The 26,702-nt window shown below is 34.9% G+C and overlaps 1 protein-coding gene, 1 long non-coding RNA gene, 2 other non-coding genes and 1 pseudogene across 4 annotated transcripts; all 5 read right to left on the bottom strand.

Moving 5' to 3' along the window:
- Positions 1-8,604: 8,604 nt before the first annotated feature.
- On the bottom strand, positions 8,605-8,767 carry LOC132757703 (U1 spliceosomal RNA). The gene has a single exon (XR_009629492.1). It is a non-coding gene; the product is annotated as a U1 spliceosomal RNA (small nuclear RNA).
- Positions 8,768-14,950: 6,183 nt separating this feature from the next.
- Positions 14,951-15,085, bottom strand: LOC132757702 (5S ribosomal RNA; annotated as a pseudogene).
- Positions 15,086-15,632: 547 nt separating this feature from the next.
- LOC132757704 (U1 spliceosomal RNA) lies at positions 15,633-15,801 on the bottom strand. The gene has a single exon (XR_009629493.1). It is a non-coding gene; the product is annotated as a U1 spliceosomal RNA (small nuclear RNA).
- Positions 15,802-24,040: 8,239 nt separating this feature from the next.
- LOC132757698 (E3 SUMO-protein ligase KIAA1586-like) lies at positions 24,041-24,490 on the bottom strand. Its single transcript, XM_060749056.1, has one exon. It carries the CDS (start codon positions 24,488-24,490, stop codon positions 24,041-24,043), a length of 450 nt encoding a protein of 149 aa, XP_060605039.1.
- Positions 24,491-24,829: 339 nt separating this feature from the next.
- On the bottom strand, positions 24,830-25,922 carry LOC132757701 (uncharacterized). The gene is made up of 3 exons (XR_009629491.1): positions 25,818-25,922; positions 25,448-25,546; positions 24,830-25,108 (listed from the first exon to the last, which is right to left on the bottom strand). It is a non-coding gene; the product is annotated as an uncharacterized LOC132757701 (long non-coding RNA).
- Between the last annotated feature and the right edge of the window lie 780 nt (positions 25,923-26,702).

Below are 26,702 nucleotides of genomic sequence, written 5' to 3' on the forward strand. Positions count from 1 at the left end.
GAGTACGGATTGGTTATCTTAATACTAGACGGGGCATAAGTCGGTCTTCGCGTCTTTAAAGGAGGAAAGTGTTTCCTGAAAGAGTCGGATACCGCGTTGTATTGGCTTCTCTTGGTCCCTCTGCTAGTATCGGCGGATTCAATCTCATCGTTGTCATCACTATCATCGTCATCACAAACAACATCCTCACCCTCATCATGCATATCTTGCTCATCTCTCACGTTCTGTCGATTCTCTTCCTGTTCTTGCTGCTCTTTCTGCCCATGCCCTCTCGCTTTGGCTTCATTCATTTCTTTTACAGCATCTGAAATACTCTTTTGAATCTTATAGTATGACGGTTCTACATGGGTTTGACCACCACAGGTGTTCTTGTAGTGGCCAACTTGAAGACACTTCAGACATAAGGTTGGTCTCCCTTTGATAGTTAGGAGATCTTTGTTCCCACATTGAAATTTAAGAAGGGTATTTTTTTAACTGAACGAGCTTACAAATCTGGAAACAAAGTGATCCCTCGGAAGCATTAATCACAACAAAATTACATAAGAAGCCGCACCCCGGATTAAAAAAACTTGTTATTTTTATTAATACTCCCGTAGGAAACATCAAGCACTTTTCCATACGGTCTAAGAAAAGCTTTGACTATAGTTTTCGAAGCGTACACTGGCAGCCAGTGTACCCGAACGACTATGACTTGTTTTCCACAACAACCGTCCATGAACAGGCTCAATCAAACCGAGCCTGCAAAATTTTACAATTATTTTGCCGTGTTGGGCTTTCTTTAGGGATTCTGTTTTGCTCTATTTCGTATTTTTCTTTTATGACTCGGTCTTGCTGAAGACTTCAATTGGAGAAATGCTAGAAAATACAACACTTAAATCCCTGTCATTCATGCCTCTAGAGAACGTCTCAACTTCTGAAGAAGAACTCTTCGCCAACAAAAGGTCTTCTATAACGTCATTGATAGTGACGTTACCATAATAATTTGTTTTACAAAATCTAACATTAGAAGATTTTTAGAAATAAAATTGCCAGCAATTCTAAGACATAATGAGCCTTTAAAGGGACTCTATTGAGGTTTACATTGGGTTTACTTTTATATGTTTCTACATGATCTAAAGTGTTTTACTTATTTAACCTTTTGTAACCATGACAACTGTTAGAATTTCACTTGGCGGGGATTCATTTTATTTACACTGTCTCGTTTATAGGAACATGGTGGGGCTAAGAGCGAGGTTTGGTGGACCATTAACCGGTTTAAACTCCCCAGTAGTCATTATTATGCTGCTGACCGTTCCAAGGCGGCGCCCCACTGTGTTCCTCAGATGTATGTCTATGTTGTTTCATACTGTTTTGGTGACACTTTTGCTTGTGTCCCTTGTTGTTTTCACGTCTACGGTAAGTATCTTCCCCATTGCCTCTAGTTTTTATTTCTTTGATTACCCCCCCCCATTCCCCCGGTCGCCTGTCCCCTTCCCCTTTGTGGGTCTATTATTATTTTCTTTGTATTCCTAATCAGTTACAAATTATTTATCATTTAATGATTAACCTGTCCGTGCTTTGTCTTTGCCCTGTCCTGTTTTTGTTTGGGGTCCGCCTGGGCTCCTTGCCATTGGTTCTTGTTGCTGGGTCATATGGGGGTTGCGTTCATTGAACGCCGCCTTTCCTTGTTGATCTTGTATATCATATTTTAAAGCCTAAAACATAACATTAGAATTTCTTACATAAATGAACTCGGCGCTTTATACAGAAATATATGCAAAGATAGTTAAGAAATATACTTTAAAATAAATCGAAAATTGTAGTTTTATGCTTTTCTTAGCCTAATTTGAGTGAAAATCGTTTAAACGCTTTTCATTTTGGGTCATTTTTTTTACAATTTGAAAATTATTATGGAAAAACGAAGTGAGCGAATGATCTGAAAGTTTGCACAATGATTCGTGTTCTACACCTACATCAAATGGAACCTTTATCTGGAAAAAAAATATGTTCAGTCCCATCATGTCAAACAAACCAAAATTCTGGAAACAAAGTGATCCCTCGGAAGCATTAATCACAACAAAATAACATAAGAATTGCAGACTCGGTTTGATTGAGTCTGTACATGAGTGATAATGAATAAGTGCAACATCACTCACGCCCCCTAGCACCGGCTTGAGCGGTACTCAATTCTCAACACTTTATAGTGTTGGCATCAATGATCCCGAAGGAACAGAAAATATAACAACACTGAAGTGAAGTACGGGGCAACTTTTTACGGCTGCCACACGGCACTTGACACCTGCTGTTGTGAAGTACAAAATTCTGGAAACAAAGTGATCCCTCGGAAGCATTAATCACAACAAAATAACATAAGAATTGCAGACTCGAGTACGTTAAATTCCACGAGCTTGATTTCATGTTTCAATTAGACCGGGGTTAGCGCGAACGCCGAACCCCACACAAATAAATATCGTACCCAAGTTACCCACATGAGGGGTACTCACAGGCTCAACCCAACCGAAGTGCATAGGAAGAGTCTCTTCCTGGAAGCACTTTTTCCTTTTTCTTAAACTTATTCAGATTATATACAAATAAAAACTGTAAAGCAGAAGAACCTAATCTTTTAAAAGAGAAACTTAACAAATTTGATTATGTATACATATGAAATTCTATTAACAACACACGACGATCACCAGCGTGGTTGATGTCAGCAATGTCAAGCAATGCGTGCCATCGCTTGCATCAAACATGGATGGGATACCTTCAAAACAAAATATAATTCACTAAAACACATATCGCTTTCATGCATGCCTCAATCTACGCAAAGTCTTGCTGAGAGATCTTAAACACTCAAAATAAACATGAACACGAAATACAGAAATGATAGCAATGGGTAAATGTTTTTTGTTGAACGCCGCCTTTCCTTGATGATCTTGTTTATCATATTTTATATTGTCTGTATTATGTCACTGTATTATATTTATTTTATTTGATTCATTGTACAAATTACTCAATCAAGCACAATAATACTGGAAATCTAGTAGGAAAAGACGTGTGTATTTTATAGAGATACAAATAAGAGAAACCGGGTTTACAATGTGTATTAGTATTAATTATGTTAAAGTTTTTGGTGTTTTTTCCCAACAATAAGGTGAGAGACTCAGACGGGCCTCGGAGAATGACACCCCAGCCGACCGTCTCGAAGCCTGTGAAAATTAGCCGACCCGGGTAATCACCCCCGAACCCCGTCTGACAAAAACTTGATATATTTGAAATAAAAATCATTATGTAATTTTGAATAAGAAATAACTTTATCTTTAAAAAAGAAAGGTTAGGAGAACAAAATGTGATCCTTAAGCCGCAATATGAATTAAAAAACACACATACCTAAAAATATATAAAAAATACTTACGATGATGAAACAAGTATTTATATATATAATGAAGAAAATGATTGATATGAGGTAATGATCCCAAACTGGGTTACATACATAATGAAAGTGAGGGATAAGAGAATGATTTATGAAATAATGATCCTAGAGTGGGTTACATAGTAAATGATTTATATGAAATATACACCACGATCTCGAAGGAAGGAGTAAACAACACCAAAGAGACAAACGGCCATCATCCTGAAAAGAAAACAGCAGACAGAGTATACATTAAAAGTTATACGAAATTAGAATGATGAACTTAGAGATGAATGAGAAAAATATATAACTACATATGACAGACCAACTTTAGTATGCAAGCTGGGCTAATTTTAACAGAAAAAGATTTATCATACATTAAGATTTAATTTTTAACATAGAGATCTATAGAAGACATAACGTTGAAGGAAATAGCATTACTATTTAAGGTTACAAATCCATGTTGAGCCTAAACGTGAAAAACATTAAGTGAATTTAGTCGTTTATAATCTAAATATATTCTGTTTTTTTTATAAATGAAGAACTTTTCTAAAAGTGATCTTATCGGATATTTTTATTATGATGTTAAGCATTTAAACGAGTGGATCAAATTAAATACCTAGACAATGATAAAATTATTAAACATGTATATTTTATATAATTAGTTTACTATTTTTAAAGGGCTTAAAATAAGTACATTCAATGAATAAATGAGAGGTGGTTTCAATACCGTTACAAAAATAACATGATTGTTTCTTAGAAATGCGTTTACAAATAAAAAATAATCAACATATACGGCATCATGAACTAATCTATAACAAATATTCTTATGAATCCGGTATATTGCACTTAAGAAAATACTTGCGAAGACACTTTAAAGAATCTGGCGGCCTACCCTGTATGGTGAGCAGAGCTCTCCCGCCACATTGGAATTTCATGAGGTGAGGAATCATAAAATTGCTTTAGAATTTCATTCACCTCAAGCTTCACCAATTGAACGCCTGATTTAAAGTGGCGTTTCCCCACGTCTATGTTGCAAAAGGTAATGTATAGAGAACCTTGCCACAAGGACTAAGAAGAACCTCTACAACTGCATTAGAGGCGTAAAACGGGAGCCAATGCACTCTGACGTATACGATTTGCCTCCCATTGTTAATCTTCCGTATATATTTTTTATTGACTTTTAACAAATCATGTTTAATTAAACAGCCAATAGGTGAAGGAGAAGTGATGACGACACTCACCTTCTTGTCTCCCGATTTTTGAATGTAATGCCATAATATAATAATGAAACATAAAATTTAAGTCCCCTGACCCAGGTGACCATCCTAGACCCCGCCCGACTTCTCGGACTCGACCGAGGATTCATCAATCACCAAAGGTGAATCCGAATCCTCATCATCAAGTACCGAGAACGGGTTCGAAACCGATACACCGGGGGGAGTCTTGGATGGTCTCCTGGTTTTCAGTGGGAAAAATTCTTACGGAATGAGTCTTGCAACTCACCGCCTGCTGTGTCTTGTGTTCTTTTCGTCCCTCTAATCTCTTCAGGTTGTTGTTGTTGTTGTTGCTGTTCATCTTTCATTCCGCATCGTCATCATCATCACCATCATTATGCTCATCGTTCATCTCATCTCTCACATTCTCTTCCTACTCATGTTGTTCTCTAATCTGATCGTACTCTTCCCTCGCTTTGACCTCATTCATTTTCTTTCCGCGTCTGAAATGCTCTTTTTGAATTTTGTAAAAAGATGGCTCACCTTAGTTTGACCACTGCAGGAGTTCCTGTAGTGGCCAACTTGGAAGACATTTTTACCAAAGTGGCGGCCTGCCCTGTATGGTGAGCAGAGCTCTCCCCGCCACATTGAAATTTCATGAGGTGAGGAATCTTTTGTTTTTCAATCTCAATATCCTCCAGCTTCACTAATCGCGCGACTGATTTGAAGTGGTGTTTCCCAACGTCTAAATTACCAAAGGTAACGTCTAGTACCTTGCCGTACGGACTACGGAGAGCCTCTACAACATCATTTGAGGCATAGACCGGGCGCCAATGCACTCTCACGTACACAAGTTGCTTCCCATTGTTGATCATGCGAATAGATTTATTATTCACTTTGAATCAATCATTTTTTATCAAAAAGTCAAATGGCAAAGGAGAAGTGAAAACAACCTCCTTGTCTCCCATCCCTCGGGCGATTGTCTCCACTTGCTCAACGGGAATACTGTTGGAGCGAAGAATTTCAACCAAGTCGTTAACCGTCACCATACCGTAGTAATTGGAAATGCTTAACTTCACTGACCTCTTCATAACATCGATGTCGAAAAGGGCCTCAGCTAGAGGAGGGCACTCAACGATGGCTTGCATCCTAAAAAATATACTTTAAAGCAACGAATAATACGTTATCACGGTAGCTTTTGTCACGGGGGCTTTATAACCGCACTCGAATCTCAGTAAATGATCAAACTTGCTTCTCTCGATATCAGAAAACTCCATTTTAACAAGGCGCACTCTTGACTTGAAAGTTCCTGAGCCAACTTTGAGAATTGAGTACCGCTCAAGCCGGTGCTAGGGGGCGTGAGGGATGTTGCACTTATTCATTATCTCTCATGTACAGACTCAATCAAACCGAGTCTGCAATTCTTATGTAATTTTGTTGTGATTAATGCTTCCGAGGGATCACTTTGTTTCCAGAATTTTTTTCATCTGGTCATACTCTACGGATATAACCTTCCCAAACGGGCGGAAAATAGCATCAACGATAGAGTTAGGCGCAAAAAAACGGCAACCAATGCACTCTCTGATTAACAACCTGAAAATGTCCCTTTAGTAATAATATACGCTTTTGCTTGACAACTAGTGACTCTGCTGTATTTATATGTTTTAAAGAAGGAGAGGTAAATACTACACTAACCTCCTTGACTCCGTGAAAACAAGTCCACAGCACTCGGAGGGATTCCCAACTTTTGTAGGCATTCGACAGCATAGTTCATCATGACAATTCCGTACGCCGATGTATTCTGTAACTTCAGAGTTCTCATCAAAAAGACCGGAAACTAGAGCTGGGCAGTCAACTATAATGTCCATAGTTGAATAGGAAATATGATACCGCAAAAGTGACAGAGACTACGCTAGCTTCTGTACCAGTTTAGTATGCCTGAGCGCCCCGAAAATGAAACATTTTATTCCACTAAATTACAACAGTCTCCCGGGTAGCAGTTAATATATACTCTGCCAGGGCCCGAAACTTTCGCCTCTGAATTTCCGATAACTCCACCATAATGGTTCGAATTCCGTTTTTTATTTTGGTGTTATTGATAGAGTATCGGGTTCATGTTTCAGCTCTAATATATTACCATACTCCCCAAATATTTCCATTATGTTGTCTGAAGTTAAGATATGCCGGCAACCAATGCAATCGGAAATGAACTATCTGCTTATCCAGTGAGATAATATTTAATCGTATCTGCTTATCCAGTGAGATAATATTTAATCGTTTATGATCAATGGTATAAAAAGGTTGACTTCTCAACTTTTCCACATCTTCTCTCTCCTTCAACATTTAAAGTACCACATAACTGGTATCCTTTCCTATCTGTAACGCCACAACTCGAGTAGACGGAATATCTAGCATTTTTATCAAATTCACCACGTCCTGAATTGATGTAAAGCCGCTGCTCCATATCTTGATCGCATTTTTCACGTCATGCACATCAAAATAAGTCGTCTATAGCGACGGTTTTCCTACAACAATAGGCATTCTGAAAATATATCTTAACGAAAAAAGTTAGAAAAAAAGATACTGACAAGGTAGCTCCTGTACCAGGTAAGTATGCCTCAGCTCCGAAAATGAAACATTTTATTCCACTTATTTACAACAGTCTCCCGGGTAGCAGTTAAGATATAATCCGCCCCTGTGTGCACTTCTCACACCACGAGACAAACGCCGAATATCAGTAAAAAGGATCGCCAGTCATAGGCTCTATGTACTCTTTAAAACTATTATTTGACCGCTACAATAACGGTCATCTCACGCTCCTTTATAACTGAATTCCGAATTCGAGCTTCCAATTCGACGTACGGAAAACATATTCAGTACGTTGAACCGACATTTTTATTTTTTCGTAATGTCAGGCTGCACTTGTAGTGCAAGCGGCGACGTGACCACCATGGAGCTGACGCTACTGACGTTACGTCTTTTACGTCATTTCATGTACACGTTGACGTTCTAATACAATAAGGCTTGTCATATCCCGTGCCTCGTACCGTCCACGTCTTGCCTAGAAATAGTCAAAATTTCGCAACATGTACATAGCTTGTCCCGGTTGTATACTAGCTGGGAGAAATGTTTCCTCAATCATTTTTACTTAACTAAAATACAACAAAAAATACCAAATACACACTCTATCCCGCCTGTATTATCTCTGTCCGCGAATATTTCTGGTTTTCTTCTATATATTCGGGCATTTATCGCTCACATACAGTAATATGACAGACAGAAATCATCATGGGGAAAATTGAAAAAAAATAAGAAAAAAAATCAAAAGTACTGCACCCGTTATTCACCCATCCAAGTATTAACCGGTCTCGACGTTGCTTAACTTCGGTGATCGGACGAGAACCGGTGTTTTCAACGTGATATGGCCGTAGACATCAATATGCATTTCTTGACGGCTTATATACGAGAATTTCGCAGATACTATGATGGACTTCCGGTTTGCCTTTTAAAATTGTCGGACGTGTTCAAACATTTATACAGTATTATCCTTTCTGCTCATATATGGAACTATCCCTTATCTTTGTAGAATTATTTCCCGGCTAAGACAAAGTTCGCATATACATAATTATATACAGTGCATACTTTTCTCACCATGCATTAGTAAATACAAAGGTATTCCACATAAATGTTCACCCGTACGCACCAGCAATAGGCCAACTAACATGCTATTCCGTACGTCTTTCTGTCATTGACAACAGTCGAATAATCACTGATACGGTGTGCCAGTGCATTACGGATACCATTTGTTTGAAAAAAAAATGCTTTTTCTTAAAGGCACATTTTGCCCTCAAAGATCAATAGAATCTACTTTTTCACCTATACTTTGAACACTGTAACGATATACGAAACATTAGGAGATATTAAGATATAAAATTGCTAGCATCTCTAAGGCATAATGAGCCTTTAATTTCGCGAGCTTGATTTAATGTTTCAATTAGACAGTGGTTAGCGCGAACGCAGACCCCCACACAAATAAATTGCGTACCCGAGTTACCCACATTAGGGGTAATCGCAGGCTTCAACCCAACCGAAGTGCAATGGAAAGGTGTCTTCCTGGAATCACTGCCTGGCTGATCACGGTAGCTTCTGATCAAGTAAGTATGCCTCAACTCCGAGAATGAAACATGTTATTCCACTAAATTAAGGCATAATGGTAGCCTTCCTTGAATTGTAAGTAGAGCCTTTCCGCCACATTGAACTTTCATCAGGAGGGGTATCTTCTGTTTTTGTATTCCATTGACTTCCAATTTAACCAGGCGAACGCCTGACTTAAATTTTCGCTGCCCCACGTCAATATTACCATATGTGAACTTTTCCATAAGGTTTCAGAAGTGCTTCTTCCACCGCCGCGTTTGAGGCATAGACCGGAAGCCAGTGAACTCGTATATACCCGAATTGCCTCCCATTGTTGACTGACCTTATCGACTTGTTGTTGACTTTGAAATTTTCATTAACCAGAAGACGATTGATTGGGTTAGGTGAAGTAAATACAACACTGACCTCTTTATCCGCCATCCCTCGGGCAATTGTTTCAATTTCCTCGACAGCAATTTTGTACGTCTTCAGGATTTCCACCACATCGTTCACATAACGTGCCATAGTAGTTAGTATTAATAAACTTCACGGATCTTTCCATCACATCAACATCAAACAAAACATCAGCCAGAGCTCGAAATTCCACAACAAGTGGTGTTTAACATTATTGCGAATTGACCAAATTATATATCTAGAAATTGACAGAATGACTAAACATGTGTATTTAATATCGTTATTGATTTTAGGCAAATCTAAAAACCTTTTCACTGAATTTAATTTTGTTTTCACTTAAGGTGTTTAGTAAATATATAATTATGTTGTTAAGAGGTTTGAAGAAGGAACATTCAATAAATAAGTGAGAAACTGTTTCACTGCTTTTACAAAAATAACATGATTTTTTCCTAGATATATGTTTACAATATAAATAGTAATCAACATAAACAACGTCATGTACCAGTCTAAAACAAATATTCTTGTGGGCAGAATCAATTGCATTAGAAAAAAATATTTTTAAATATTTTTAAAATTTAGTTGTGGTTTAATCATATAGTCTGTATCTAACAGAAATATATATAAAAAAAACTTTAGACGGGAAACTATTAAACACAAAATCTGGAATTTTTTCAGTAAAATGTAAAAGAGCTTTTAAACACATGTTATAAAAAGGGGGACAGGATTCACTATGTGGAAAATTATTTTCATGCAAAGATTCGTTAAATTTTCTTAGATGTAACCCAATCCAGTATTTTGCAAAGTAAAACCACGGAGAAGATTTACAATGAACTATATCTTGTATATGTTTTAAAAGGAGATAATACCATCTTAATTTTATATTAGGAATGTTTAAACCGCCATCTTTAAAAGGTAGATATAATGTTTTTCTCGAAATAGGTTCGAAAGATGAATTCCATATAAATCTAAAAGAGGCTCTTTGAAAGAATAGTACTTTTACCTTTAAACGAACAACAATTTGAAGAAACAAGATTTTACACTCTAGAAAATTTAAGAAAACGATCATGCCATATTTTATCTATATCAATATTATACCCAAAGAATACCCTAATAATTTACAAATTTGAACCCAAGAAATGCCAAAAGGATGATCAGACCTATTTTTCCATTTACCTAAATATAAACCGTTTTATTTCCAATAATAATTTTGACCCTGAAACTTGCTGAAATAAATTAACTTCACGAAAAAATTCCTTCATTCACAAATAATCTGTAAGTATAGTTGTATTATCGTCTGCATATAAGACATCTTGACCTCGAACTTACCACCTGGAACGATTATACCTTGAATATTTGAATTGTCTTGAATTTTTTTTAGCAAAAGGTTCTAAACATAGGACATAAAGAAGAGGGGAAAGGGAACAACCTTGACGGACAGAACGTGAAAGAGAGAAGGGATCGGATATGTGATGATTGATGATGACACTTGATTGGATATCTTTATATAAAACTTTAATCCAATTTATAAAAGTAATACTAAAACCAAAAGACTGTAAAGTGTTGAATAAATATTCCCAAGAAACCCTATCGAAAGCTTTTTCTTGATCAAGATTGATAAAACACGCTTTTAAATTTTTTTGCTCTACATAATCGAAAATATTTCTTAATAAATGAACATTGTCAAAAATAGACCTACCTTTAATTGAACAAGTTTGAGATATACCTATTATATTTGGCAAAACATTGGACAATCTATTTGTTAAAATCTTAGATAGTACTTTTCGGTCAATATTTAAAAGAGAAATGGGGCGATAATTTTTCATCATTTCAGAATTATTTTTGTCTTTGCATATAAGAGTTATATAGGATAATTTTTGGGACTGAGACATTTCACCTTCATCATAACAAAGTTGAAAAATTTTGAGTAAAATATCACCAAATAAATGAAAAAACTTTATGTAAAATAACGAAGAGAGGCCATCAGATCCTGGAGATTTTGTATAATCCATTTCTTTTAAAGTATGTAAAATTTCAGATTTTTCTAAAGGTTTGCTAAGTGTAGAGTTACCTAAAGTACTAACTTGTGGCAAATTGTTTAAGAAATGAGAAGATAATTCAGAATTAACTGGTTCTTCAGTGTATAAATTTTTGTAAAAATACTTTAAACTTTCTAAAATATCTAATGATGAACTTTTAATTTCGTCATTATCATTAATTTTAAAAATCGTTTTGTCAGAACCTTTTAATTGTTCAAAATTACAAAAATATTTAGATGGATTTTCATTGCTATCAAATAACTGTGTTTTGCTTCTAATAATTTGACCTTTTGAATATCTTTTTTCTAAAAGTTTAAGTTTAGATAAAATCTCTTCTTTTTCGAGTAAATCAGTTGTGTTTTGATATTGAGATCTAAGTTTATTTATTTCTGAAAATGTTTCTTTATTTTTGTTTTTACTATAGTCTATACAAAAATCTTTAATTAATAATTTCATTTTATCCCACCACTCTAAAGTATAAGATTCAGTTCTTGAAATAATTTGCCAATAAAATTCGAAATTCTCTATAAAAGTTTCATCATCTAAAATACTGTTATTTAATTTCCAATATGATTTGCCAAAAGTTATTGATTCATTTAATTTAAGTTTAAGAAATACAAAATCATGATCAGAAAAATAACAAGGTAAAATGTCACACTTTAATATTAAGTCTTTAAAATGACGAGGTATATAAATTCGATCTAGTCTACAACCTATTAAATTATTTTTATTGTTATTACACCACGTGACTGATCTCTTATTAGGACGGATAGAACGAAAAGAATCTATAAGTTTAAATTTACTAATATTTTTGGAAAATATTTTAGAGCCATAAGAGCCACGTTGAAGATTACCACTGAAAATAACAAGTTTGTCACTGGACAGAGGAGACGTCCCCGGCCCCCACCAGCATCTCGGACTCGGCAGAGGACTCGCCAATCACAAGTGGTGAATCCGAGTCATCTAGGTCGAGCGCCGAGAAAGGATTTACATCCTCAAAACTGGGGGAGCCTTGGAAGGTCTCCTTGCAAAATGTTTTTTAAACGAATCTGTTATCTCACGATCATCTGAAGCTTCTTCTGTCCGTTTCCTCCCTCTTGTTTCATCTACATCAATTGGTTCTTGAACATGTTGTTCTTGTTGTTGTTCTTGCCGTTGTTTTTCTTGTTGATGTTCTTGTTGCTGTTGTTGTTCTAGTTCTTGTTGCAGTTGTTGTTGTTTTTTAACTGTGTCCTGACTTTCTTCTGCTATCTCAACTGTCTGCTGCGAATTTCTGAAATTACTTGGACAATTTTTCTTAATATGGCAAACATTTTTACAAAGCAGACATAAAGGTGGTCTGCCACCACCTGTAACAAGGCACAAATTACCACATATGAATTCAATTAAATGAGGGAAATCAATGCGTTGAGATTCAGACACTTCAACGGTTAAGGTGCGAATCCCATTTGTAATACGTTAGTTATTTACCGGAAAGGCATTAGCCTCATTCCCAACATCAAGAACATTCCCAAACTCGCTGAAAATGGTTCAAATGCAGTCTGTCTTCAAATATGCAGGTAGCCAGTGAAGTCTAAAGTGAACGACATGCTTATCCAAGGAAACAATGTTTAATTTTTTGTTATCTATAATATAGAAGGGCTTGCTCCTTACCTTCTCTAGGTCTTCTTGATCTTCAAGGACAAGGAGCACCCCATCTCAAGCGTCCTTCCCTTTTTGTAGCGCTGTGACCTTCGAAGGGTGTATTTTTTAAAACTTGCCAGTAGCTTGATGACAATTTGAAGTGACGTGAATCCGCTGCTCCAAATCCTAATCGTGTTCTCGACGTCATGAGGATCAAAATAAGACGTCATCAACGCAGGTTTTTTTTAACAATGACCGGCATTCTGAAAATAAAAATCTAAACAAAACGTTAGAAAATTATACTAATTGTAATTGTATCCTCTGAGTCAAGGTCAAGCACGGTGAACGGATTTGTCTGCTCGATACTAAGCGGGGCCTGAGCCGGTCTAAGGGTTTTCAACGGAGGAAAATGTTTCCTAAAATAATCTGTTACCTCCTGATCTTGGCTTCCCTTTGTCCCTCTGCTTTTGTCAACTGATTCATTCATCTCATCGCTCTCATCATCATCATCACTACCATCATCGTTCTTGTCATCATCCATAATTTCTTCATCTTTCTTCTTTTTCTTAGCATCTTTATCTTTTCTTCTCTCTTCCTCTATAACCTGTAACTCTTCGTCTAATTTTTTTGACTTTCTTTCTGATTAGAATCTGTAAAATTCTTTCGAATCTCATAGTAGCTACCAGTGAAAATTTTTGGAACATTAGAACAATTCGATTTGTAGTGCCCAATTTGTAAGCATTTTAGGCATAGCGAGGGTCTGCCGGTTACTGTCATGAGAGCTTTGTTACCACACTCAAACCGTAGCAACTTATTTCTCTCTATCTCTGAAACCTCCATTTTCACCAGACGCACCCCTGACTTGAAGGTTCCGGAACCGACTTTTATTTGATTATATTCTACAGATTAACCTTTTCCGAAAGGTCGGAAAATATACCTCAACTATGGAGTTGGATGTAAAAACGGGAAGCCAGTGAAATCGTAGATTAATAACTTGGGAATTTCCCTTCAGCAGTAGAATACGTTTTTGTTTAACCACTAGTTGCTCAGTAGTATTTATTTCATTTAAGAAAGAAGGAAAGTTAAATACAACACTCACCTCCTTATCTCCTTGACCGCGTGAAAAAAACAATCCCACAGCATTGGGCGGGATTCCTAAAGTTTGCAGGCACTCCACAGCATCGTTCATTGTCACGATTCCGTAAGCCGAGGCATTTTGAAGTTTAAGGGTTCGCTTCAATACATCGTGATCGAATACGACAGAAATCAGAGCTGGACAAAAATCTGTAATGTCCATAGTTGAATAGGAAATATGATACCGCAAAATAACAGATACTACGGTACCTTCTGTACCAGGTAAGTACAATTTGAATATGCCTCCAAAAATGAAACATTTTATTTCACTAAATTACAACAGTCTCCCAGTTAGCAGTTCACATGGACTCCGCCCCTGTGTGCAATTCCAACACCACAGGCCAAACGCCCAAAATCAGTAAAAAGAATCGCCAGCTATAGGCTCTATGTATTCTTAAAACTAATATATGACCACTACAATAACCGTCATCTTCCGCTTCTTTTTTGAACTGAATTCCGAATTCGAGCTGCCATCCGACGTACGGAAAACATATTCAGTACGTTGAACCTACATTTTTATTAGCTTGTGATTCAAATCGCCTTTTCTTACCTTATTTCGTAATGTCAGGCTGCACTTATAGTGGAAGCGGCGACGTGACCACCATGGAGCTGATGCTACTGACGTTACGTCTTTTACGTCATTTCCTGTACACGTTGACGTTATTATATAATAAGGCTTGTGCCAGCATCATATCCCGTGCCTCGTTCCGTCCACTTCGTGCCTAGAAATAGTAAAAGTTTCGCAACATGTACATAGCTTGTTCCGGTTGTATACTAGCTGGGCGAAATGTTTCCTCAATAAGTTTTACTTAACAAAAATGCAACAAAAAGTAACAAATACACACACACTACACCGCCTGTATTATCTCTGTCCGCGAATATTTCTTGTTTTCTTCTATTTTTTCGGGCATTTATCGCTCACATACAGTAATATGACAGATAGAAATCATAAAACTTCATCTAACACGGGGAAAAAATTGAAAAAAAAAGAAAAATAAATCAAAAGTCTCCTGTACCCGCTATTCCCAGGCGGTCACCCATCACCCGGTGCACCCATCCAAGTACTAACCGGGCTCGACGTTGCTGAACTTCGGTGATCAGACGAGAACCGGTGTTTTCAACGTGATATGGCCGTAGACATTAGAATGTAATTCTTTACGGCTTATTTACGAGAACTTCGCTGATACTATGATGTTCTTCCGGTTTGCCCTTTTAATACCTGTTCAAACATTAATACAGTACTATCCCTTATGATCATATATGGAACTATCCCTTATTTTTGTAGAATTATTTCCCGGCCTAGACAAAATTCGCATATACATATATACAGTGCATACTTTTCTCACCATGCATTAGTAAATACCAACTGAAGATATTCCACATAAATGTACACCTGTGCGCACGAGCAACAGACCAATTAACATACGATTCCGTACGTCTGTCTGTCCTTGACAACGGTCGAATAATCACTGTCACGGTGTGCCAGTGCAGTACCGATAGCATTTGTTTGAGAATTTCTTTTTTTAAAGGCACAGTTTGACTCCAAATATAATAGAATATACTTTTTTCATTCAATACTTTGAAAACTGTAACGAGATACCAAACATTAGAAGATTTTGAGAAATAAAATTGCTAGCATGCATTTCTTAGGCATAATGAGCCTTTAATTCCGCGAGCTTGATTAGACAGGGGTTAGCGCGAACGCAGACCCCTACACAAATAAATTGCGTGCCCGAGTTACCCACATTAGGGGTAATCGCAGGCTTCAACCCAACCGAAGTGCAATGGAAGGGTCATTCCTGGAAGCACTTTTTTCTTTTTCATAAATTTATTCATTATATTTACAAGTAAATAGGTTTTAAAATAGAAACTTAACAATTCTAGTATACATATATAAACACTAACAATAAAGTAAATTACATAAATAACACACGTCGTTCTCATGCGTATTCAGTGTCCGTAGTTACAGGCTTTGCGAGTAACTTCGGACAACTTAACACGCATGAGAGACCTTAAACACTTGTATATTAAAGAAACACTTCACATAATTAACTTGAGAGTCCTATATCACACTGTTTATTTCACATATGATTTTTGTTTGAACAAAGACAATTATAAATTCATAAAAATGACGTGTGTATGAAATAATGTATGTAAATTAAATAAGAAACCGGATGTACAATATATATTAGTAAAGCATGAAAGATTAAGTTTTTTCTTGAATTTTATTCTAATAAAAATTTCATAATCATCACGTTTTAATTATCATTATGGAGTCGAATATATGTATACTTATAAATTTTGCGAATTTAGAGAACAAGGAATTATCTTAAAGGAAAACAAAGAAAATCTTAGAAGGAAATGAAGAATACTCCAATGTTCAAAAACACAAGACATGCAACTCCCAGATATCGCAACCTCAACAAATCGGGTGGGTAAGGCCCAAAATCCCGAGGTGGCGCGAAATAAGTCCAAGTCTCGAGCCACCTGTATGGTGTAAGACTCAGACGGACCCCGGTAAAAGGTACACCCAGCCAACCATCCGGAAGCCTGAGAAAAACAGTTGACTCGGTGTACCACCGCCGAGCCCTGTCCGACAAAACGTGATGTTAAAAAGGCAAATAATTATCATGAATTTGAAAAAGTGAAACTCTATCTTGTAAAGGAAAAGTTAGTGAAAAAAAATCTCCCAAAGCCTTCTTCATGTATAAGGAAAGAAACACATACCTGAAAATATAAAAGAAAAAACATCAGATGATTAAATTAAAATATATGATATACGAGGATGATTGAAAGGAGGCAATGGTCCTAAACTGGGTTACAATTACAGATGAAAATGAGTGAAATGGGTATATGAGTGAAATGAGGTAATGGCCCAGGAATGGGTTACATATACATATGCAAATGAGTTATATGGATTATATATACATAATTATTATAATTACAAAATATCAGGTATGTGTACGTATTTTGACATGGATATAAAGCTTAAATAGCAAGTCACAAAATATATAAACAATAAGTACAATATACAGACATATACATAGTTCCTTCCCCTTTCCAGGATGACACCACCGTCTCGAAGGAGTAAATAACACCAAAGAGACAAACCGCCATCATCCTGAAAAGAGAAGAAAACAACAACAGCAGACAGAGTATACACGAAATATTACACGAAATTAGAACAATGAAAAACTTGATGAGATTGATGAGAAAAAATATATAAATTGCAAAGACAGACTGACTTTAACATGCGAGCTGGGCCAATCTATCTTATGCAATTCAACAGAAAAAAATTGTATTCATCACAACATAAAAGTAATAATACATAAGGAAAAAGGAATGTTTCGGGAAAAACCGTATGAGACAGATCAGGCAAAAGTGTGCAAACTGGGCCGATCTGTCCCACACAGTCCCCCACCAACAAAATAAACAAAAATACTTTTAATACGAAAGTAATATGAAAGGCAAGAGACAAACCGACAATAGCATACAAACTCGGCCGATTCGTCCCCCACGATTCAAAAAGACAAGGAAAATGTTACGTCGACGATTGAATATCTATTCGGTCTCATCACGACGAAATGCGTAACGAAGATGATTTCTTTGTAATAACAAAAACAAAAAAGGGAAGTAACTTATGTGTACAAGTAACCGACATCAAAGTATAGTTTCTCTCCCTTTCCACGACGATGGGGTTAAAAGCACATCACGTAGATAACGGCCACCATCATGGAAAGAGAAAGAAAAGAACAAACAGCAGCAAACTTATAACTAAATTAAGTTTTATGATATAAAAATCAATGAAACACATTCTATTAAAAGACATCATTTTCATTCAAAGATGCGAAACCATGCTGAGCCCAAATATTTAAAAAGTGAAGGGAATTAAAACGTTTTTCATCTAAGTATATTCTTTCAAAACTTTCTTATTATGGTGTTTAACATTATTGCGAATTGACCAAATTATATATCTAGAAATTGATAAAATGACTGAACATGTGTATTTAATATCGTTATTAATTTAAGGTAAATCAAAAAATCTAAAAAACCTTTTCACTCAATTTCATTTTATTTTCACTTATTGTGTTTAGTAAATATATAATTAAGTTGTTAAGAGGTTTCAAAAAGGAACATTTGATAAATAAGTGAAAAACTGTTTCAATGCTTTTAAAAATATAACATGATTATTTCCTAGATATATGTTTACAATATAAATAGTAATCAACATAAACAACGTCGACGTCATGTACCAGTCTAAAACAAATATTTTTGTGGGGAGGATAAATTGCATTAGAAAAAATAATTGAAAAAACATTTTTAAAATTTAGTTGTGGAAATAGAATTTTGCATTTAATCATATAGCCTGTATCTAAGAGAATATATAAAAAACTTTAGATGGGTAACTATTAAACACAAAATCTGGATTTTTTTCAGTAAGATGTAAAAGAGCTTTTAAACACATGTTATAAAAAGGGGGACAAGATTCACTATGTGGAAAATTATTTTCATGCAAAGATTTATTAAACTTTTTTAATTGTAACCCAATCCAATATTTCGTAAAGTAATATCAAGGAGAAGAATGATTTGAAATAATATCTTGTAAATATTTTTAAAGGAAAGAATACCATCTTAGGAATGTTTAAACCGCCGTCTTTAAAAGGTAGATATAATGCTTTTCTCGAAAAAGGTTCGAAAGATGAATTCCATATAAATCTAAAAGGGGCTCTTTGAAACAAAACTAAATAATGATCTGGAATAATATCTGCCGTAATATAATAAATAAATTTTGAAAAAGCTAACGAATTTAGAATTGTACTTTTACCTTTAAATGAAAAAACAATTTGATGACACAAGATTTAATACTCTAGAAAATTAAAGAAAACGATCGTGCCATATTTTATCGAAATCAATATTATACCCAAAAAAATAACCCAATAGTTTACAATTTTGAACCCAAGAAATGCCAAAAGGATGGTCAGACCGAATTTTCCACTTACCTTAATATAACCCGTTTGATTTCCTATAATTGATTTTTGACCCAGAGACTTGTTGAAATAAGTTTACTTCGTGAAAAAATTCCTTCATTGATAAATTTTCTGTAAGTATAGTTGTGTTATCATCGGCATATAATAACATTTTGACCCCGAACTTACCACCAGGAGAAATTATACCCTTTAATATTTGGATTATCTTGAACTTTTTTAGCAAATGGTTCTAAACATAAAACATATAAAAGAGGAGAAAGAGAACAGCCTTGACGAACAGAACGCGAAAGAGAGAAAGGATCTGATATATGGTGATTAATAATTACACTAGACTGAATATTTTTATATAAAACTTTAATCCAATTAATAAAATTAATGTTAGACCCAATAGAATGTAAAGTATTAAATAAACATTCCCATGAAACCCTATCAAAAGCTTTTTCCTGATCCAAATTAATAAAACATGCTTCTAAGTTTTTTTGTTCTACATAATCAAAAATATTTCTAAGTAAATGTATATTATCGAAAATAGATCTACCTTTTATAGAACAGGTCTGAGATATACCTATAATATTTGGTAAGACATTAGATAACCTATTTGTTAATATTTTAGATAAAACTTTACGGTCAATATTTAAGAGAGATATAGGACGATAATTTTTCATTAATTTTGAATTATTTTTATCTTTACAGATCAACGATATATAAGACAACTTTTGGGAAGCTGACATTTCACCGGATTCGTAACAAATTTGAAAAACTTTTAATAGAACATCACCACCTAATGTAAAATAAAAAAGAAAGACCGTCACTACCAGGAGATTTTGTATAATCCATTTGTTTAAGGGAATTTAAAATTTCAGATTTATTTATTGAACTACTAAGAAGTAAATTATCAGATGAACTGACTTGTGGTTAATTATTTAAAAAATGTGAGGAAAGGTCTGAATTAACAGGTTCTTCTGTATATAATTTTTTATAAAAATTGCGAAAACTGTCTAAAATATCTAATGATGAAATCAATTAATTGAGTTTTGCTTCTAATAATTCTACCTTTTAAATATCTGTTTTCTAAAAGTTTAAGTTTGGTTAAAATCCCGTCTTTTTCGAGTAAATCAGTTGTATTTTGTTACTTCAGATCTTCTATATTTTTATTCACATTATCAATTATGTCTTTCAAAAGTTCTTCCTTCTCTTTTGCTACCCTTTTCATTGCATAACCCTGGCTAACAAATTCTATCCTTTGTGTTGTTTCTGCTTTTATAAAACATCACACTTTTTTGAATGAATGGCATTCTAACTCGCCTCGGTTCATTTCGGGTTCAGAATTGCTTCCACTTGGTGTTTTTTTAAGTAACCTCCACTTTATTTCTATTTTCACAAGTATCTTTCATACCATACTTGTCTGCACATTTAACCTCTTCATCTAAGTACATCTGTTAATGGTACATAATATACCCCTTTGTTACTAGCAAATTAATTCTTTGGTAAGTTTTGACACTCTTTTTTTCAAGTTTTCCATTAGTTTCTTTATTAATAGTAACCTACTGTTTCAATGAGGCCTCCATGACAGACAATAGGACATAACAACTTAAGAGGTTTTCGACGTTTCCTGCTTTTACTTAGAAAATATTGAATATGTGGTAAAAAAATATTATTGTTACCCTTTGGGAAGGCAAGCACTAAAAAAGTCGAGCGCGCTGTCCTTCTGACAGCTCTTGTTGATACAACTTATCACCACTTGTTTTGAATTCTTGAATGTCATTTTCTAATCTTGCCTTCTTACATTTCAGTTCAGAAATTTCTTCCAGTTTGTGTTTTCTTTTAAGTAAGGCCTCTTGACTTTTTTCTTTTCTCTTTCACTTTCAAGATATCTTTCATATTTCTGTCTGGCACATTTAACCTCTTTCATTAAGTCATCTGTTAATGGTACATTTAATATACCCCCTACACTGTTAACATAGTCACAAATAATTCTTTGAGCAACCAAACTCTTTTCTTTCAAGTTTTCCACCTCTAGTTCTTTATTAATAGTAAACCCTCGTTCAAATGAGGCCTGCCCATGTGACAGTAATAGTAACATTTTAACAACTTTAAAGAGGTTTTCGTACTCCTTCCCTGACATTAAGTTACTGTAAAATATATCAAGTGACTGCTTGCTCTTGTCAAATTGAAGAAATATGTCTGTTCCCATTGCTGGGATATTATCCACAAAAGAACCAATCTGATATATTGTGATGTCACAATCACTTTCATCGAGTCTTGAACTGTCAAGCAATACTGTGAGTAACTTTGCAAAATTTTCTTAACACTGATCAGGCGCTTTTACCATTTTCACTGGGTTCAAACAAGACAGAAGACGTACTGTTGAATATGATATTGGAGCCTTTGACAACAGTTTTTTAACTAACTCCAAAAGACAATTTTTTTGCATCCATTTTCAACTCCTTTTTTTTACGTTCACTTACATTTGCTTCCTTGAGCGTTTTACTTGCAGAAAACCCAATATTAATGTCTTTGTAGTTTTTATGTAATTTTGAGTCTGTAACATCCATTTTTGACAATTTGTTATCAGACTTTTCAATCTTATCAGTGACAATGAATAATTTCATCAAAGTCCTCAACATATTTGACATATCATCCCCTAAAAAACTAATAATTGATCGATTTGTCTGATATATTGCTAAAAAGGGCTGTAACTGCAGTGCCACAAACTTGAAGAAATGAAGCTTGGGCAAAAGTAAAGTGTCTTTCATATGTTCTTTAACAACTTCAAATGATTTATTTCCTGGACTACTGACTTTTTTCCTCTACAGCCTTAAGATATTTTGCAATATGAACAATAATTTGCAGTACTCTGTCAACTACAGGCACGTTTTCTAACCACCTGTGCTGACAGAATTTCAAAGGCAATAATGAAGTTCCTGTAATTTCTGTGTAATCTTCCCTACGTGCTGGTGAATCCTTAAAGAGATAATAGATTGCAGCAAGAAAATCTCCCACTTTCCAGCCTGTGCTTAAAAATCCTGTTTTGAAGCTATTATGAACAACTTGAAGACCACATGATCCTATATTTATTAACTTTGTGCCATATTGAGAATGTATTTGGTCTTTAATTAGCCCAAAAAACTTCCAGTTAACATTGGGACCATCCATTCCAATTTGTGAATCTCTTTTTTGTCGAGCTTTCCAAGTGCTGACAGAAAATGACCAACCATATCATCACTCTTAGCATGACCTGTTAAAAACAAAAGAAACGTAATATTTTTTTTTCAAAAAGTATTTGTTGTAATCTGCAAAATGACTATATTTCTCAACTGTCAACAATGCTGTGTTACAGAACTAGCATTTAAATTACAGTGTTACTGCCTATGCTGACATTTGCATATTTTTAAATTGTGATTTGGTAAAATATAAATGAAACAGTTTGTAACATGAAAGAAATGTTATCATTACCAAGAAATTGTGAGCTGTAATAGCGTGATTCGATCTGATTAAGCTCCTCATTCCAGAATCTTATGATTATATCCATCTGCTTTTGTTGCAATTTTTTGTTCAGGTTTTCGTCAAAGATTATTACATAATGTCCAGTAATACATTGATGTAAACAATTTTGGAAGTAATCTCCAAGTCCAAAAACAGCTATGTATGCCGCTTTTCGTTCCCCACATTTAAACTGTTTGGCTACTTTACTATCAGGAAACATTCTGTTGAAAAGTTTATCAGTATTCTCAGATGATTGATATTACTGATGAGTTGTAATTAATTTAAGAGTCCACAGAATTTCAGCTTTTATTACTTGCTCTTTTTGAAAGTAACAGCTCACTGGTGTGTGTGGAAAAGATTTTGCAGTAGTTGCTTCAGAGGGTGGGTGCGGTATTGTCAGATTATTAATATTGTCATCTTTATTCAAGATAGTACTTGAACTTAAACTGAAGAAGCTAGTTATATCCTGATTACATTCTCTCACTGTTGTGAATTGTTTGTGTTTCTCACTTTTAATGTGCGATTTTATAGCGCTTTCACCCATGGCTGAAACGTCTATTACCTTATCACAAGCGCTACACATCGCCTTTCTTTTATCACCCTGGAATTCTTTAATGAAAGGGTATTTAAATACCCATTTTGGCGAGAAATTACATTTACTGTTCATTTTCTGATGAATCACCCCAACCGGTACGTGAAATTTACACGTCATGAATATTTCAATCGTGTATAAAAGCCGATACCCGTTCCGTACCGTCTTACTATCCTGTTACGAAGTCGTATTTTTTAAAAAAAAATGATGTATATTTGAGTTTTCTTGGTTTTTTTTGTTTCTGGCCGCTGTTTTACTCATTTTAGTCGTTTTGTGGTACTTAATGAGGAATTCATGGATTACTGAACAAAATTCTCAAGTTTCCTGTAAAATTTAAGGAGTTTTCAAGGACTTTTTCCCTGGAAAAAATTCAAGGAGTTTTCAAGGACTAACCACCAAATTCAAGGACTTTTCATGGCCTGTGCGAACCCTGAAATACATTGAAAGCTTCTAGGATTGGACAGCTGCCTGAAAATCTGTTATCAATATTTTCCACTAAAGCACTTATGTATGTTTCAAATAGTGAATTTAATTCCTTTGAATCTCTTGGATTAATTTTTATTTCAGCACACATGTCAGTATGATTCTATGTCCTGACTGAGATTTTTAATCGGTACTGCATCAGCAACAAGGTGACGTAGCTTGTCTTTAGTCATGTTGACAGCTGGTAAAATAGCTGCAAAACCTAGAAACCCCTTCTGAAATCGACGTGACAAATCACCTAGAATTGGGAGAATGTCCTTAAGTATGTATATAACACCAATGAATTTAAGAGTTTTCATCTTCATCAGTAAACCTAATGCTGCTGAATCTGACTCCTGTACCTGAGCCAATGTTTGGAGAATTGCTTCAAAATCATCATAAACTGCTCTTACTGCAGCTTCTAAGCTCAGCCAACGAGTGCGACAGGCTTTCTTCAGACGTTTGGTGACACGCTTCACAGCCTTGCCTTCAAGCTGTATGGTTTTAAGACGGCTTGGTATCTTTAAGAAGGCAGCCATTCTTTTTGGCGAATTTTCAAAGTATTGCTACAATTGTCGTAATAATGTTTCTACATTGTTGATGTATTTAAAAGACGGGTTACTATCTGTACATGCCAGTGCTAGGCGGTGGCAAACACAATGAACATTTAAAAGGATAGGATTGACTTGTTTTAACCTTGCAGCAACACCAGATCGTTTCCCAACCATCACTGAGGCACCATCGGGGGCCAGGCCTGTGACAGAAGACAAACTTAAACCACAATGTTTCACAAGTCCATCAATAATCAGGGCAGAAATTGCCTCAGAATTTGCAGACTCAAAAAATGTAAGTATATTCTGACAGGCCAAGAAGTGTGTTTCAACACTGCCAGTGTCTTCGCAAAAAAACTGTATGAAGGTAACAAGATTTTCCGCAACTGATACGTCGGAAACTTCATCTGTGAGTAACCCAAAGACTGATGCTGCTCTCACCTTTGACAATAAGTTACTCTTCATTGTCTGACCCAAAGTCAAAAATGTTTCATGTTTAGCTCCCCTGGATCTATGCTCAAAGTATTTAGACTGTCAACATGATATACCCTTTCTATATGATTTAACAAAGGAACAAACTGTCTGTTTGCAATAAATGCTTTAATCAGGAAATATGCACTAGTGAATGCTTGTTCTAAAATCTCATTTTGAGTTTCTGACTGTTTTGTATTTCTCTATAAAATAAAGACCCTTTGAAGCATTTCACTTTCAAGCGCTGTAGAATGTAGTTTACTTTTGCTATGGGTATTAACAGCATCTCCTTTTAAGCGAACACTAGGAGTTGCTGCAAAAACTTCCATTTGCTCCACGTAACAAAGCCACCAGTTTTCTTTACTCAGCCAACTATAATTAATTCTTTTGGGGCAAGCCTTTGCTGTTCATGCACACTGATACTAGAACAATATGTTCTCTTACAAAGACATGCATTGTGAACTGTTTTTGAGGGTTCAAAAAGTTTCTCTACAGTGTTACATCACTGGTAACCAGTCCAAGCTCCAGTCACAGTATTCCAAGATTTGGCACTCTCATTTATGATAGAAGAACCAGATGGTGTCTTGCTACTACCAGCTAAGATGGCGTCATCTAAAAAGTTATTAAAAAAATTGGGATAAAAGCTACACAATGTTTGTCTTGATAAATGTACATGTACCATCAATTTGCTAAGAAAAGAAAAAAACATTTACTTACTTGGTATCAAGAATGAAAAGTGCAACACTAGATGTTGTTTTTGAAATATCTACATTTATCAATGAACACAGAGGACTAAAAAGTTAAGTTTCTTTGTTTGAATGGTTTTACAGTCTGCATTATTTACATACATTAAATACATGTACACAGTTTGCCAAGGTCATGTTTGTAACTACATACACTGAATAATGTAAGTTAATTTCTTTACAAATTTTAATAGTGTAGTATACATACCCAATGTTTTTTCTGCTGACTTTGATAACTGAGGAGTTTCAGGTAAGCAGACAGGTGATCCACTCACTTTGTCAAAGATATTACTCTTCTCATTGGCATCTGAAAGAAATCATCACAGATTAGTATTAAGTGGAATGAAGTGCAGTAAAGATTAAGTGCATAATCCATTGTAGAATGCTGTATTTGAAATATCTACATTTATTTATAAACATGGAGGACTAAAAAGTTAGTACCTTTTGAATGTTTTTAAAGCCTGCAACATAAATACACACATTAATAACAGATTGTCAAGTTTGTATCTTCATACTAAGTATGCAATTTCAAATGTAAGTGGATTTCTTTACAAATTTTTATAGTGTAGTATACATACCCAATGTTTTTTCTGCTGACTTTGATAACTGAGGAGTTTCAGGTAAGCAGACAGGTGATCCTCTCACTTTGTCACAGATATTACTCTTTTCATTAGCATCTGAAAGAAATCATCACAGAAATTATTGTATGTATTTCAAATATATTCTATAACAGAGCTGAAAACATTTGGGCTTAATAGAATGTCAAACAGAAATTGTCTACAACTACCAACAGCAACAGAAATTGTCTTCAACTACCAACAGCTTATACAAATATGAAAATGCTTTCACTAAACCGTGTTTATCTCACAATCCCAAGTCTATATAAATAAAGTCTTACAATAAAATAATTTATGAAATAAAAATACTGCTGCCTAATACCATACATCTCACGTTTAAAATTCTAATTCTAAATCTGTTATCAAGTATAGTAAATTTGGCAACTGAAAAAAAGTAATCACTTATGATTTAAACTATTCAAAAGCAAATTTTGCAAACCTAGAAATGTGTGTTGTTAAACAGCAATACCTTTTTTAAAATAAGATTGTACCTTAAAATTATTTTTAATTTCCATATGTCACGGATATACGTGAGTTCTCACTCGGGAGGATAGGGCGTTCAAAGAGGAACCTGTAAATATATTGTTGGCACACAATAAAATATAATACGGAGTCAATGAAAAAAAACAACAGCTCTCGCTAAAAGTTCTCATTTCTTGTGCTATTGATAATTCCAAGCGAAATACATACACATATCATAGTAATTCATGTTTACAATGTTTTATAACCTCAAATATATACCTGTAAATATATTGTTGGCACACAATAAAATATAATACGGAGTCAATGAAAAAAACAACAGCTCTCGCTAAAAGTTCTCATTTCTTGTGCGCATGCGTAAAGGTT

This window comes from Ruditapes philippinarum, unplaced genomic scaffold (assembly GCF_026571515.1).
Source record: "Ruditapes philippinarum isolate M1 unplaced genomic scaffold, ASM2657151v2 ctg867_1_1_1_1, whole genome shotgun sequence".
NCBI lineage: Eukaryota > Metazoa > Mollusca > Bivalvia > Venerida > Veneridae > Ruditapes > Ruditapes philippinarum.

Excerpts from the sequence above, each read along its gene's own strand:
- LOC132757698 (XM_060749056.1), bottom strand. The coding sequence starts at position 24,490 with ATGAAGAGTAACTTATTGTCAAAGGTGAGAGCAGCATCAGTCTTTGGG.